At 33.4% G+C, this 17,488-nt stretch overlaps 1 protein-coding gene across 1 annotated transcript in view; it reads right to left on the bottom strand.

Annotated features, from left to right (window-relative positions):
- Positions 1-17,228, bottom strand: part of ARHGEF12 (Rho guanine nucleotide exchange factor 12) — a 169,708-nt gene extending 152,480 nt beyond the window's left edge. Inside the window, 1 exon segment of the mRNA XM_074302550.1 lies at positions 16,988-17,228. Within this exon segment, the coding sequence (XP_074158651.1) occupies positions 16,988-17,019 (32 nt within the window). The 5' untranslated portion in view covers positions 17,020-17,228.
- Positions 17,229-17,488: the final 260 nt, after the last annotated feature.

The following is a 17,488-nucleotide window of genomic DNA, read 5'->3' as shown; positions in this document are numbered from 1 at the left end:
TCTGTTGAATATATTTATACCTATATTTCCATATACACATACATATATATGTGTATGAATGCTGATTTATATTGATTTATCTTTTAAAATTATACTAATAAAGTTACCTTTTAATAGACTCAAAATCTCTAAATATGCCATCAAAATTACCTACAAAAAAGGATGATTTGGGGGGGTTGTCATGCTTATTCTCTCAATTTATCTTTCTTGCCTTATTGCCATAGTTAGTATTTCTAGTACTATGCCAAAGAGTAGTGATGATAAAGAACAGCCTTGTTTTACCTCCAATATTAATGGAAAGGCTTCTAACATTTCTCTATTATATAATAACATTTACTTCTACTTTTAGAAAAATGCAATTTAAAACTTAAAGAAAGTTCCATTTATTCCTATTATTTCAACAGTTTTAGTAGAAATCAGTATTGAATTTTGTCAAAAGTATTTTAACATCTAATGATATAATCATGGTTTTATTTACATTATCATGATTTAATATATTTATACTTTATCAAGTCAATCCTGCATTCCTGGCATAAATTCAACTTTATCATAGTATATAATCTTTCTAATATGTTTTTATGACTTAATTGTTAATATTTAAAGTTTAAAAAACCCAATGTTCATTAAAGATATTTCTATTTAGTTGTGTTTTGCTGCTTTCTCTCTCCCTGGTTATGGATCATGGACATTATTTGATTCACAGAGATTGGAAAAATATCTTCTTTTATTATTATTAGATTTATAGAGTAACCGAATGAACTGTTCTATGATTGATAGAATTAATTTGTGAATCCATCTGGTCCTGGAGTTTTGTTTTGCTTTGCTTTCAGAGTTTATTCATAGATGATTCAAATTCTTTTTGTGATACTGGCTCATTTAAAGTTTCTTTCTTTTGTTAAATTATGCATTTTATATTTTTAAAGTATGTATGTATTTCCTATAAGTTTTCAGTTTTTTTTTTAGCAATTCTAATAGTTCCTAATAGCAGTTTATTTTTTCTTCAATTTCAGTTATCCTTTTTCATTTCTGATATGAACAATGTGGTTTTCCTTTTTTTTTTTAATCAACTTAGACAATTTTATATATTAGTATTTAAAAAAAGTCTTAATTTTATTTATCAATTTCAATGATCTTTTTTACTTTCAATTAATCAATCTTTTCATTTTTGGAATCTACTTTGTTATTTAGTTTGGGGTCTCTGATATATTGTTTATACTTTTTAACTGCATGCCCAATTCACTGAATTTTTCTTTTTTTTTCTTTTGCTGATAAAAGCTTTCAGAAACACAGATTTTCTCTTCAGTATTATGTCCTCTAACCATGAAGATCCTCTTTCTTGAACTTTCTTCTCTTGTCCCCTTGAACTATTTTGCTTGGTACTTTCATCAGTTCCCATGGATCTAATTATCATATCTATACCAATGATTTTTAGATCTATTTATCTATCTTGAACTAGCTGGATTCCATAAGTTTTAATATGTTGCTTCATTATTATCATTGTCTTTGATAAAATGAAATTTCCATTGTTTACATAATTTTTCTTTGCCCTATCAGTTCTTGAGAATCATGTATATCTTAAGAGGCATATCTGATTAAGTTGGAGGCTAGGGGGAACATTTTAATAAAAATCATTCAATAATCATTTCCTCTTAAAATGACCTAATTAGGAATTCTCAAACTCTATGTTCACAATTTTTACTATTTCATTTGGCTATGCAAACACATTTATTACCAGTTTATTTCTTTTGCATGAATCGTAAGATCATAAATTGAAAACCATAAAGAATCTGAAATTTTCTTTAGTTCAACCATAGATTAAAAGTTAGCCATTTGATCAACAAATGTAATTAATCACATGGAAATCAAGGAAAACAAATATCATCTTCATTAACTAAACATGCAAAGAGACCATGTATGAGGCAGTGTTTGACAAGATTATAGCTAACAATAACAAGATTTGAAAGATTACACTTCCATCCAAAATGTTTAAACCCCCATTTCAACTCCTACAACACCCCAATGAAAAGAAGTCAAGGAGCATAGAGGGAATATTTTTAACAGCTAAGCTACCTTAAAATTGTAAAAGTTTGTCCATAACTTAAGATATGTTTTTTTCCCCCAATTAAATTTTCATTAAATATCTACAATGTACTATACACCATCCTGGTTACAAAGGCAAAAAAATTTTACCCTGCCCTCAAGGCAGAGTACATTAATATTAATCATAATTACCAACTTCTATTTTCTCACAAGTAAGTGATTTTATAGAATGCATTTTTAGTTAATTGTAATACATAATTATCAAAGTGTAGCAGGGGTCTTCTCTCTTGAAACATGCTCAGAGATATAATTCCTGGTCCTAGTGATCACATTTGATGTTTGCTTCCAGCAATATGGTAGCCCAGGGCTCTAAAGACTTGCCATTTTGGTATGATGTAGGAAACTCTGAGTAGTCCTTAATGTTCTCTTTCTTCCATGACCAATAAGAATAGAAGGAGATTAGCAAGAATGGGGTATCAGTTTAAAGAAAGGACAACTTCCAAATTGGCCTCTCTACTTTGACTTTCTTCCATGGCAAATAGTGCACTCTTTGTTTTGACTCTACCATTTGGGGGTGGAAGGTGGGAGTAGGGAACAAGAAGCATGGGGCAGGGAGATGGAATAACTAAATTATTTATCATATATGCAAAAGTATATTCAGGGAAAAGCTGACTATTTTCTAAACAGAAACAACCCACAGGACATTTAATGATCATTCAATTACTCTACATTATTCTTCGTTTTAAAAGAAATGTTACTTTCATGGCTAAGTTTTTTCTTTCTTTTTTTTTTTTTTAAAGCAAGCATTCATTATTTCTCCTTCCCACTATCCTCCCAAACTGGGCAATTTTAAAAATAAAGAAAAGGAAAGAGAAAACACTTATAACAAATATGCAGAGTCAAACAAACAAACAAAAAATTCCTATGTTGGCTATATCAAAACTGTATGCTTCGTTATGAATTTTAAGTCCATTAAATCAAAAACAGGAGGTAGATAGCAAATTTCATTTTTGATCTTTTGGCTTTGTAGCTTATCATTGCATTAGAGTTCCATGTTTTTTTTTTGTTTTTTGTTTTTTTTTTTAAATGTGGTCATTGCGATCAATTCTGATAATGTTCCAATTCCAATGAACTTGTGAGGAAGAAAGCTATCTACACCCAGAGGGAGGACTGTGGAAATTGAATATGGATCACAACATAACATTCTCATTCTTTTTTGCTATATTCCAATTATATATATTGGATTTAACATATATTTTAACATGAATAACATATATTGGATTGCTTGCCATCTAGGGGAAGGGGTGGGAGGAAAGAGGGGAAAATTTGAAATGTAAAGCTATAATTGAAAAAATTATCCATGTATATGTTTTGAAAATAAGAAGTTTTAAAAATAAAATAAAAAATTGTCATTGTAAAAATTTTTCTTCTAGTTTTGCTCATTTTGCTTTGCATCATTTCAGAAATTTTTCCCATTTACTTGGAAATTGTTCATTTGTTACTTCTTATGGCCCAATAATAATCCATTGCCTTCACAAAATGTGTTTACTTTTCCCTAAGGGATACTATCCCACACTTTAAAAATTGCTTCAAATGTTTAACTTTGGCAAGGAAAATAATCTTTTTTAAATACAGCTAGAATACTACATTCAGTCCAATAATCATAATTAGCTTCAGCCGTACAGCTTTTTTTTTTTTTTTAACAATTTTCATTTCTGGAGGTATGATTTAATTCCCATTGAGATTGCATGGTGTAAAGCTTCTAATACATTGTGTAGAAAATCCCAGCCATGTAAATCTTCTAAACTTGTACACTTATCAGAAATCACTAACCTCCTAACATAGAAGCAATATCTAAATGACACAATTTTTCCACTGCACCAATACAGTAAACTATTATCCTGACGAAGGTAGTCATAATCTGAGTATCTCAAAAGGATTAAGTTTTTTTTTTTTCTTCTAATGAAACAGGAACAAAGTCAATAAGTAGTAATTTAATAATTGAAAATTTCTATAAAGAAAATTAGGGCAAGTGGTTCAGGAAACTATATAGTATAGCAACATCATAATAATTCACTTTTTAAAAGGGGAGAATTCTTTATTTAGAAGCAAATTGTATTGGAAACATTTTCTACTGTATTTTCTGTTCAGATTCTGAAGTAGGATAAATAATATAATTGAACTAAACAAAGTAAAAAAACTGAAGTTATTTAGATGTCAGTGAAAGTAGATTTAATGTAAATATCTCTAAATCTAATAAAAGAGATAGTTAATTACAAATTTAATGACAATCTGGTCCAGTCCTATATCATCTAGCACAAATCATTACATTCATAGGATTTAAAATAAATTTAAAGTACATTATAATTCTAATTTATATTTTAATTGGCTGCATGTCCTCTATCTATGCCACTGTTATCTATCATATTATCAATAAAGGAAAAAGATAATGTTTAATTTTTTTGATACAAGATCTTTCATGGAACTAATTATTTGATAAATGTTTTAACTGATAAGCCTAATTGTTTTGGGGAAATGGTAGTTCTATAAAAGTCTAGCTCTAAAAAAACAAGATCTAGCTCTAATCACCTTTTCCAAGATTATCCATCAAAGATGGTTAATTAATTATAAGGAAGAATGGAAAAGTCATCTAAGCAGCCAAAATTCAGGTCTTTCAGAGACTCACTCTATAACAATAATACACCCCATCACAGAAAAGAAGGAGAAGGAAGAGCTACTCTACATAGATAGGAAGTGTCTGAGGCCAGATTTGAACTTTGGTCTTCCTGACTTCAGGGCTGATGCTCTATCCACTATACTAAATAGCTGCCTCAAATTAGATTATTTCTTAATCAAAATTTTAAAAGATCTTTTTCACAGTGACATCTTAAAAATCTGTTCTTCTAGAATCATTTCCCTACAAACTAATAGTATAGGTGAATGTGAGATTTTAAAAAGTCATTATAACTTTTTTCTTGAAGGTAAAAATAAATTTCATTGACAGAGGGCTCCCTGCAGCCATTAAGGAGAAAAAGTATGTCCAAAGGGTTTTGATCCAGAAGTGCCTTTACTGGGTCTGTATCCCAAAGAGATCAGGAAAAAAATGTACAAAAATGTTTGTAGCAGCCCTTTCTGTAGTGGTAAGGAATTAGAAACTGAATGGATGCTCATCAATTTGGGAATCAAAATGGGGAATGGGAATACACCACACACAATATGGTGTATGAATCAGGAGGGTAATTTCAGAAAGACCTGGAGAGACTTACATGAACTGATTCTGAGTGAAGTGAGTAGAACCTTTTATTTCCTTCATTCCATTAGAGGCTCATTGAGAACTGGAAACTGCTGGAAGAAAATCAAATCTATAGCAATGTTATATTTTTTCACAGTTAATTACCTACTTCTGCTTCAGTCTTTCCCCAAAAATGTATTTGTATATTAAAAGGAAGGAAAATACAAAATGAAATCAAAACATGTTTTTGTATATCAAATCCCAGAATGCAATACATTAACTTCCTTCTCCTACCATACACCTTTCAGTCAAAAGAAATATGACCTCAAGCTATTAGAAAGTGATAATCAATAGGTATTCTCTCCTTCATTGACAAACTTCATCCCCAAATCTGACAATTATAGGATCAATTTAAGCTCTCTTCCACTTTCACTCTCTAAGTGTAAGAATCAAAAAGGCTGAAAAAGTCAAAAATGGACATTAATAATGGAGACATATGAGAAAAGAAAAACTTACAAAAAATTAGCCTAATTTTTCAGATTCCTAAAATCAAGTAGAATCTGCAATCAGCAAAATACATGCTCTGAAAATAAAAGTGTTAGTAAACATAAAAGAAAACTTTCTCAATATGACTTTAGTAGAATTCCAGTTAAACAAGCACAGAACCTTGCTTTAAGGCAGTTAAACCCAGTGAACAAGTCTCAACCAGTGCTTACTCTACTATAGACAAAGCACCTATTTCATAAAATGAGCCCATCTAGAATTAAATCTCATGAAGTACGTACAAAAATTAAAAGAAGGATTGGATAGATGGCTGGGGATTTCTGGCCAGAAGAGCAGAAATGACCACCTTAAAGCATCTTATGAACATTAATTTAAACTTCCTATCACTGAAAAGGTATTATACAAATGACTATCTATCCTTTCACTAGAGAATACTAAATGTTCTTTTAGCAACACTTCCCCTGAATAGGTCTTGACCAAAGAGCTAATAAAACAGGAAATAAGTTGATAGTGCATATGCCACCAACAATCACTGAAAAGATCAGACCTTCACCCACAAGAACCACTTCCTCTAAGCAAACCACAGAGACTGTACAAAACAAACCACAATGTATCAACGTATGTCTCTAACACAGTCTGATTGTCAATTTAAAGCTTATGGTAAAATCTGTAAGAACACCTTCACAGGATTTTCTAGGTGCATTTCAGGATCTGAACTCTCTACACCCCTTCCAGATATTACAAAATATATAGCACTTTCATGTCTTTATTAACTCCATTAAAGCAGTATATTGTCATCTGGATCACAATCTCAGTCACCTCTTCACTCTATCCCACCCTTTATTCCAATCAATTGACAATGATAAATCTATCTCTGAACCATCTCTTGAACATTCCTTCATTTTTCACCTCTCCCATTGAGATACTCATGATCTCTTACCTAAAATCTATCAATAGCTTCATAATTAAACTATATTTTCCTGCACTTTTTCCCTTTTCCAATCAATTCTGCAGAACTACTGTGTGCAGAGTATCCAAAATAATATTCCTAAAGCACAGATTGAATTAATTGCTCTACTTAAGAATCTTCCCTGATGAAAACTATCTTTGCAACTACTTGAAAAAATAAAATACCATTAAAAATGGAGGAAAAAAAAAACTTCACTGAATTCTTACAGGTTGTAAAAGAAAACTTCTCAGCTTGGCATTTAAATTCAGCTTTTTTTTTCATCCTTAATTCACATTATTCCTCCCTCCCACCACTTTAGTCCAACTAACCTACTGAATATTCCCCAAACTCAACATATCATATCCCAATTTCATGCCTTTCTTTATACAGGTTGCCTCCAATGTCTAGAAAGTACTCTACATTACCTCGACCTCATATTTTTTAACTTCCCAAGGTTTAACTCAGGAACCATTTTATTTCCTAAGAGAGCCTTTCCTATTTCTCCCTTGGTTGTTATAGTGTTCACTCCTTTCTTAAATTACCTTATATTCACTTATCTCTATATATGTGGTACCCTGCAGAAGAATGTTAGCTACCTGAAGGCAATAACTAATTTATGTCTTGTCTTTGTCTTCCCATTACTAGACTGGTGGCTTGTACACAGTAGTTGCTTAATAAAGGCTCGGGTTGAATTCTTTCCATTCTAATAAAAATACTAAATTGTGCCAAAATATAATTCTACAACTAATCAATCTAGGGAAGATCTAAAAAAGCCCTACTCTAAAAGCAAGTTTTAAATGTGATCACCACAATGACTCCCCAAACACCAAGATTCAGAGTAATCATCAGTATTTTTGTCTTAAAACTGCTTTCTTAAATGACTACAATAAATCTTAAGACTTCAAAAGAAAAATAAACTGAAACTGGGAAACTAATTGTCTCTAGCATTAACAATGCTAGTTTATTTTAAATCCTTCCAATTCCCTTATAGACATGTTAGTTACTCACAGTCTCAAGACAGGAAAACTAATTTTTGACTGGCCAGTAGATTCTCCAGTCTCTTAATACTGGGAAATCACCCAGGCTGTCATGTGACTATGATCTCAGAAACCAGGACTCAGCATTCAAATTGGTAAAAGATCCTGTTTTGGTATGAATCTGAACTTGGTCAGCTGTACTGGTACATGCTGATACAATGAGGTAAACTTAGTATATTTTCTTTCTTTTATCAAAAGTCAGTGACAGATATTTGAACAGCTTAGGAAAAAGATGAAAACAAATTAAATGATTACTTTCTATACCCTAAAGCATTACTACTATAGGATCAGATAAATTAAGTATGTTTTTAAAGCTATTTGGCTTCATAGATTCTCCTAAAGTTAAAAAACCTATTTCAAAAATCAAATATTCAATATATATGCAGAAAAACAAAATTTCTAGATTTGAAATCTAAAGTCTAAGTAGTTATAAAAAGAGACTGATAAAATACACAATTGCAATATGTTACTTTGATTTAAGTAATCTTTTTATCATTGTAATAACATCTTTGCAACAGTTAGTCTTTGCTTATATGTTGGTAAAGATCTTATGTCCCTTATAATAAGGACATATAATAAGTAACCGTTTAGTAAGCAGCTCCTATTTATTCCACAACAAAAAATTAAGACAAATTATCATTAATAAAAAAACAGTTCACATTTTTATGATACTTTATTAAGGATACTTTGTCTTCATTTTTAATTACTGACTTAGAGTTATTTGTCAAATGAAGCCCAAACATTCTAAATACCAACTCATGGGATACAAAGTTAGATAGTCTCTTGTTTTCATGAATCTTAAAGTATAGCATTACAATAAGACACAACCACATATCCTGTGGTGTAATATTGTAGTTGTCATACTCAAATGTAAAAAAATGTCAGGTCTTGCAGTGATAAAGTAGTATTTGAGCTGGGCCTTAAAAAGTAGAGAGGAACTTGGAGTTGATAGTTCTTCATTCCAAACCTGTCCCCAATCCCTAACACTTAGTAAGATACAACCATTGAGATTCATTTTCTTCAGCTGTTTAAAAAAAAAGCAGAGGAGTTGAGATGAAGATAATACTTGCAGAATTAAAAAGTGACATGATTAATAATTCTTAAGGGAGATTAAAATTAATGTTTAGATTTTTATAAAAAACCTCAACTGGTATACCTAAGTAACAAGGTAGTATAGTGGAGTCAAGACTGAGTTCAAATTCGGTCTCAGACATTTACTTGCTAAAAAAAAACCCTTGGCAAATCATTTAAGCACTCTTATCCTCAGGTTCCTCCTCTGTAAAATGGGGATGATTATATCAGCCTCCTCACAAAGTTGTTTTAAGGATCAAATGAGTTAATCTGTTTAAAGCAAACTTTAAAGCATTATTATTAACAGAATTGTTGCAAAAGCAAAATTGGGAATCACTTCTCTGGAATTCAGCAAAATAAAACAGAGAATATTGTATTCAAAGACTGGGAGGTAGTCTAGATATAATTATTACACACTAAGAAGCTGAAGGGATTGAAACACAGAAAATTTGGTAAAGGATATGACAAGTAAAATGGATGATAACTACTTATATCCCTTAGATAAGTGTAAACACAAAAAGGGAAGAGAACTATTTAGCCTGGTGCAGAAAGTTTAATAAAAGTAACAGAACGAACTTAAAAGTAAAGTCTGGGCTAAGTATCAGGAAAAACTTCCTGACTCAAAGATCAGATTGTAGTTCAGTCTCCTCAGGAAGTGACGGAAGTTTCATCCCCTTGAGATACTTAAAATTAGACCCAACAAGGCACTAAAAAGCATCCTGTTGGGAATTATCCATTTCTGACTTAGAATAAATTTGTTAACTTACTACAGAGAATAAAGAAGGATAAAAAAATAAAGATATATAAATACATATATGAGTGTGTATGTATGTATGTATGTGTGTAGGCAATGTATATGCACCCATATAAATACCACTCCAAGAAAATTGGCCACCATCCTAAAATTAAATATATCTTAAAATAAATACATAAAAATGTAAATATTGAAATATAATATTGATTACAGGCTATATTTTCATTTTACACAATTCAAGAAATAAATATGGCCTGATTTTAACTAAGCCAAATGTAGTTACTTCATTTGATGCTAGAAATTTAAAAAAAATTATAATTAAATTAATTCTAAACACTTTGCTGAAATAAGGATTTCAAATTTTAAACAGAACAAAATATGCTAAGAACATTTCAATCAAAAAAAATATCAAAGTATCTACACTCTGCTATGCTAGATACTAAAAGACACAAAGATAAATAAGATACAATTCCTATCCTCAAGAAGCATAGCAGATAATACTCACTAATAAATGTTTCTTGACTTGACATGACAATCAAATAGGGGGGTTAGAAGAAAGACAGGCATACTCCACATAATTCTGTCATGAAATAAAATCATTATAAACTCATTATAACTCATTGTGCCCCTGTGCAAAGACAAATCAGAAGGTTAGACCCAATGGGACTAAGTGAATTCAACTACCATTAGGTTGAGCCACATTTAAAGTATTGAACCTAACATCTAATATTTATTTTATTTTTTGCTGAGACAACTGGGATTAAGTGATTTGCCCAAGATCACACAGCCAGTTAAGTTTTAAGCATGGGAGGTCAAATTTGAACTCAGGTCCTCCAGACTTCAGGACTGGTGCTCTACCCACTTCACCATCTAGCTGCCCCCAACATTTAACATGGATTGTTGTTGCTGTTTCCATAAATCATACTGGGGTTTTCTTGGCAAAAATAGTGGAGTAGTTTCCTTCTCTAGTGACTTAAAATAGAGGCAAAGTAACTTGCCCAACATCACACAATTAGTAAGAATGTGAAGCCATATTTGAAATCAGTTCTTCCTGACTCCAGACACAGAACTATAACCACTGACTCATCTATAATCACCATCTAACAGCATATACCTATATATATCATTGTTTTAAGGGTTGCTAAGGGGCTCAGTGGATAGAGCACCAGTCTTGAAGTCAGGAGAACCTGAGTTCAAATCTGGCCTCAGACATTTAACACTTCCCAGCTGTGTGACCCTGGACAAGTCCTTTAACCCCAACTGTCTCAAAAAAGGAAAAAAAAATCTTTGTTTCACCAACAAGTCTCCCTATCTCTTGGCTCTAAGTATTCTCTCTGGCTGGAACACACACCTTCTTCCACTCCAACTACTAACCCCCCAGCTTCCATTAAGTCCCAAGTAAAAATGTCATATTCTACTAGAGGCCTTCCCTAAATTTCTCTTAATTTCAGTACTTTCCCTCTTTAAATTATTTCCTATTTACCTTGTATATTGCTTGTTTCATTTACATGTTGCCTCCCCCATTAGATTAGAAATTCCTTAAGGGTTGGGACTCTTTTTGTATCTTCAATGCTTAGCACATGCCTGACACATCATAGGCACTTAATAAATGTTTACTAAATGAATGAAATAGAAAATAATCTAAAGTTTTTAGTTTGAAAATATGATATGTCTAGTCTAAACCTGCCATTTGAAGGAATTGAGTTCCAGAGAAAGCAGTGTGATGAAGTAAGAATAATAATGAATTTGGAATCTAAGGATCCTGCTCTGAATCCTGACTATTGCTGGAAACTGTGTGACTTTTGTCAAGTTGCTTTATCTCTCTTGAGTTTAGTTTCCTTATTTATATGAACAGGGGAATGAAACACATGATGCCTAAGTACACTTCCAGTGATAAAATTCTTTCAGATCTCCCTCTGCAACCCAAATTTCCTTTTACTCATTTTGCATACATTATATATCTAAAAAGGCATCAAGACAAAGTGGATAGAAAAGATGACTCAGGTTCAAGTCTTGCTTCTACCAATACTTGCTATGTTGGGACTAGAACAATGACTTGACTTCTCAGAGCCAGATAACTCTTTATCAAGTTATTTTGTATTGTCATGGAAGTCTCCCTGCTTGGATAATAATCACAGATCTGAAGCGCTCTCTCTTTCTCTTCACACACACACACACACACACACACACACACACACACACACACAAGATTGTTTTTCTCTAATAAACTTCTTGAGGGCAAGGACCAAGTCATTTTTATCTTTAAATTTTGAGAACTTAGCACATTGCTTGACACATTAGCAGGAGCTTATTCAAAGTCTGTTGCACATTGCTTGACACATTAGCAGGAGCTTATTCAAAGCCTGTTGATTGATTTATCCTAAAAGTGATAAAGTTCAAAGATCTTGGTCTTCCCAGGAATCCTAATATAGGATAGCAATAAGATCAGATCATAGAATTGTAATGATAATTTATGCCATGCTAATGATATAACTAGAAAAAATATCAAAATAGAAAAGGCCTTTGCCTGTTTTACAAGTATAAAGCAGCCTCTCCTATAATCACTGAAGCACAATTTCCAAAGTTTGCTTATCCATGATCTATAAATTATATCCTCAAATTTAGCACTTTAAAGTGTTCCAGGAAGCACGGCTTATAAAATATGAGGTCAGTTAACTCAACACCAATGAACCTTTACTTTGTAACTTTTTTTTAAACTTAAAGAATAATAGAGAAGCAGTTAACCATGAAACAAACTTTTGCTGAACACAATGCAATTAAAACTAAAAACCTAGAACTCTACTCTTGGCTTCTCAATGGACTCAGTGGCAGTGGGGAAAAAACATTTAACAATTAGCAATTGCCTTATCCAAAAAAAAAAAAAAAGACAAATTAAAATATAGCATATAGGCGAAATACTTTTGGATCTTTTTGTTTTTAATTCAGTATACAGCATTAGCTTTCTTGAAAGAAAAAATACTTTATGATTAAAAATACAAATGAACATACTGATCTATGGGATCAAATGCCTCACATTTCCTCCACTAAATGACTACTTTGCTCTAAGATTGTCCATATCTTCCCAAATTTACCACTTATCACTTTCAGCATGGTCCCTTTCCAATTCTGCAGAAACAGAAAAGGAGGCAAAGGATGCTAAGAATCACATAGTTTTTAACATTTCTAAACTGGTTATTGGTATTCCAAATATGGTCTCATTTTATCAATTTCTACATTCTCATTATAAACAAAATCAGCAAGAAGGAAAACACTGTTAAATAAAAGGATAGATCTCCTCAGAGAGACAAATAAAAGAGTTGACCAGAAATGGTTTTATCTTGTACTCAAAAATAACAAGAAATATCAGCTCAGTGTTCACATTTGGTTATCTCATATTGCAGTCCTCATGATAAAAAATCTGCAAAATGACCACTATGAAAATAATAGCAGTTTTAAACACCACCATCTGTTAACAGAAAATGAGGGGGATGATGAAACTGTATGCAGACCTCAACCAGATCCTTTATATTGACTCAACATATACTCTGATACTTGGTGAGAAGAGATGAATATGGCAAGAAAACTATTGAAAATTTTAGATTAGTAATTAGAGAGATCAAAGATTTGTAAACTGAAAAGAATTTACTCCTTAATAATATAAATGCTTTCTTAAAAGAAAAGCATCAAAAAGCACAGGTATGCAGAATATCAAATAACACTATACATAAAAATGAAATTGATTATATTTTGCAGAAAATAACTTTCTCTTAATTTATGAATTTATAAATCAACTACCCAAACAAAAACCTAAACATTAATATTTCAAGTCATCAAAAAATTTCCTATACAATTAGATGTTGTAGATGGTTTCTAAAAAGTTTGTTAATGATTATATGATATATTTCCCTTATTCTAATGAAAGATCTTTCCATTGTCTAGCAATCAAAATACATCCCCTTTTAACCACAGATCTCTACGATTTCAGGGATGGCATAAAGTTATTTTAAAGAGACTAAAACAATTAGAATATTTAAGAACCGAGTGATCAGAAAAGCAGTCATCAAAAGTCTCCCAAAAGCAATGTATAGATTCTACCACTTTCCCAATAAAAATTAAGTAAATGAAGAAACTATTATTTGCTAGGACTCACATTAAAAATTGCAATACAAGAAAATCCTCATTAGTAAATGCATTACTTTAATTGCTTTTATTTTTTCCCTATTTCTTCTCAAATATTCTAACTACATAGAAAATAACTATAGCCAATTATCAGAAATGGTATGGATTGCAAGAAAATTCTCATTTTTAGGTTTCAGTTTAATTTGAGTCTGGGATTCCTATTTGTTTTTAAAGAGAAAGAAAAGGGAAGAGAGAATGAATGTATGTGTTAATGTAACCACAAAGTAATAACAGGATACAACAGAGTTCTGGGCATCCAAAGTGGCCAATCAGAGCATGAGCAAAGCTAAAGTCGATCCCAGTCTCAGCACGTCCCTAAGAAGAATAAAACCCTTATCTTGTTCAACCATGTGTCGCTTGCCACAAACTGCAAAACAGCAACGCCCAAAGCCAGCCAGTCTGATTTTAGCTAGGGATAGACAGACTGTGCAGTCAGAAGCACCACAAGGAACATGGACTGATACACAGCTGGTCTGAGTGATTCCACACACACTACAAAACATACCACATACCTCAAATGTGAAAAGACCATAACGAGGTCCATTAGCACTGTAAGTTTGCCAATCACTGAAAACTTAGCTGTCAGACATCAACTATAACATCAGCACTTGTTTGGAGTTGAATAGTAGGAAGGAGGTCACAGTGGGTGGTGCCTAGAGGAAGCTGGGAAGCATTCCCTACTCACTACTTTAAGGATCCTTGGCACAGAAGCAAAACTAAACCAGTACTTCCAGATTTTATCCTCAACACACTGAAATCAGTACTACAAGTCAGATTAAGTCAAAGTTTTGCACAGTTAGAATAGGACAACTATTCACATTATGATGGCTGTTAATAATTAGGTAAAATACAATACCTATATTTAAAACAAAATAGTGAGCAAAAGTACAGTCTTTGGGAGAAAGAATTTGTAACAAAATAACTTAAAAAAAATATGCTGCCTCATTAAATTGCCTACATATTGTCCTCTGAACCTTAAAAAAAAAAATCTTTAAAGATTTTGCCATATTACTTTAAATCAGTGAGCACTATGAACTATCTGAAGAAATTCAAAATCAAATACCAAATACCAAAACTAACTTTAGTATCAATAACTAAAATACAGAAGATTTAAAGTTGCACTTCTCCTGACTTGCAACTTAGTCTAATGCCTACAGGAATCATGTACTTACCTAAATGACAAAGAAAATATATGTTTAAAACTGAAAATAGATGGGCAAAAACAATCCCCACTAATAACATTCAAAAAAGATCACTCTTTGGTTAACTTGTGTGGCATAAGTTGGTGACCATAAGCTCCATTTCTACAAAATTAAACAGTACCAGCAAGAAGGTTAAAAAAAACAAAAAACAAAAAAACCCAAAAAACTACTAATACATTTGTTTCTAATGGGGTTTTTCTGTCTAATAAGTCAAGAGAAAAGATAAGAAATGAATGAGGCAGGAAAACAATTACCTATTCAACCCTTAAAGTAATTCTGAGAAGCAAAACTCCTTGGAAAAAAAAGGGCAACAGAAACAAATTCAGACAGCACAAGAGAAGCATGGTGGCTACTAAAAATTAACAAAAACAAACATTTCATAAACAATAGAATTTCATTTTTAAGAAATGATGCGCTTCAAAAGAACATATGTAGAGTTTTAAAATATCAGTGGAATGCTTTAGGTGAGGGTGCATGTGACATTGTGGAAAGTATCAACAGGAAGAGGAAGTGCAACTTCTGTCTCTGGAGAAGCTGTTTTGGTATGATAATAGAATTTAGTCCTTTTTTAATCAACAAATGAGTCCAGCAATAGGGTGTAACTCTTATAAAGTAATTCAAACACTTTTTGTCAGAGTCCTATTGTTCCACCTAACAGCAAAATAATTTAAAGACAAATAAGCTTTTCTAAATCTGAGGCTTCTTTTATTAAACTTCAGTTTTAGTTTCTTCTTCAACTTTCTTGAGTGGTGTTAAGATTTTCTGGCAGAAAGAAAACTTCCAATTTGGAATTCTGATTCAGAACACAGAAAGAAAAACAAAGCTGGCATATGGAACAAAAATATGCATTACTATATAACAATGTGAAAGGGATCCAAAGTCTTTTAAAAAAAATGATATATGTAAAAATGCCATGAAGTTGAATATGCTTAATTTTTTCCACATCACATTTAAAAGTTTAATTTTCAAAGTTTCAGAGTACTTAAAAGGAATATTTGCTGATTTATGATCTATCTATTTTTAGTGCTAATAATGACAAATACATTATTTTAAACGACATTTTTCTGGGAAATATAACAACCAGAAATAATGGTAATATAACAGCTATGGAATGGTATATATGACAAATACAAATATGATATATACAGAAAGCTTAAAAAAAAAAACAACTCCACCCACAAGCTTTACATAAACATACACAAGATACAAAGTTCCAGGGATCTGTCGAGTTACTTTATAACAACTAAAAACTATAAAGAGCAACATCTTAAAAAGATTCAAGTCAGGATAGAGTGCCGGGTCTGAAGTCAGAAGAGACAGCCACCTGAATTAAAATTTTACCTGAGACACTTCCTACCATGACTCCGGACAAGTCACTTACTCCTGTCTGCCTCGGTTTCTCAACCTAAAAAAAAAATGAGCTGGAGAAGGAAATAGCAAACCATTCCAGCATCTTTGAAAAAACAAAAACAAAACAAAACAAACAAAAAAAAAAAACTCAAAGGGGGTCAGGAAAAGTCGGACACGACTGGGAAACAACTGAACAACAAAAAAGTTCACTAGTCCCAAGTCCCCGTTTAAAGAGCTCACGAACACACTGCCAACAACAGAGCTCTCCACTTTCAGGAACAATCAGAATATAAATCTGCCCCCACCGCTGGGTGACTGATAGCGCCTTGATATTCAGCTCAAGTTGGGCACTGACCTTCACCCAAAGTGACCTCCCTCCGAGGACTGGTGGTCAATAATCCCATTAGGGCCACAAGAACCCCGATCTTACTTTTACCTACGTGTCTCCCAGAGAATCAGGAGTTTCGCTTCACTTTGAAAACTGAAGGTGCGCATCCCTAGTCACATCTCCCACATGAATCCGGCGGGGGACGCGGCGACCGCAGCTTGGAAACATTGAGAAAGCTCCAGACCCCGCTCTCCCCTGGGCCTGTCAACCTCAGCAGGGATGAAACTCGTGGAAGCCGATCACTCCCAAGGACTGAGCAATAAAAGGAGCTTCATACTAACCTGTCCGTGATAGTAGGCTGTGTGCCACTCATTGGGGCCCTTGGCGAGAGGTCTTTTTTTATCCAACTTGCATTTTACAACAACATCCCAGTCCCCACCCCACCCCCAGCAAGCGCTGCTCCGAGAAGGACGCACAAGTCCGACTCCAAACTCCGGCCAGTCATAGGGCATCCACCGGGAGAGAAGGGGAGGACGGGAGGGGATTCTCCGGCGAAAAAGTCTCGGGGGTTGGGGGGCACAAGCTCCGGGCCCGCCGGAAATCCTCGGCACGGGCAAAAAGAGAGGAACCTCGCGTCTTCGCGGGGGCGGCCACGGGGTGGGGGCGACTGGCTCCCCGTCTCCGGGCAGCGGCCGGGTGCTGTGCTCCTCCTGCTCCTCCTCCTCCTCTCGGGGCTCGGGGGCCGCGTCCGGGCTGGGGCCTCTCGGCTCTATCTGGGGCTGCGGACGAGTCGTCGCTGCCGCCACCGCTGCTGCTGTTGCAGCGTCTTCTCGTGGGGCCGT

This window comes from Sminthopsis crassicaudata, chromosome 3, assembly GCF_048593235.1.
Source record: "Sminthopsis crassicaudata isolate SCR6 chromosome 3, ASM4859323v1, whole genome shotgun sequence".
NCBI lineage: Eukaryota > Metazoa > Chordata > Mammalia > Dasyuromorphia > Dasyuridae > Sminthopsis > Sminthopsis crassicaudata.
The sequence above is the reverse complement of the archived record's forward strand: the minus strand, read 5'-3'. Positions and strand labels throughout refer to the sequence as shown.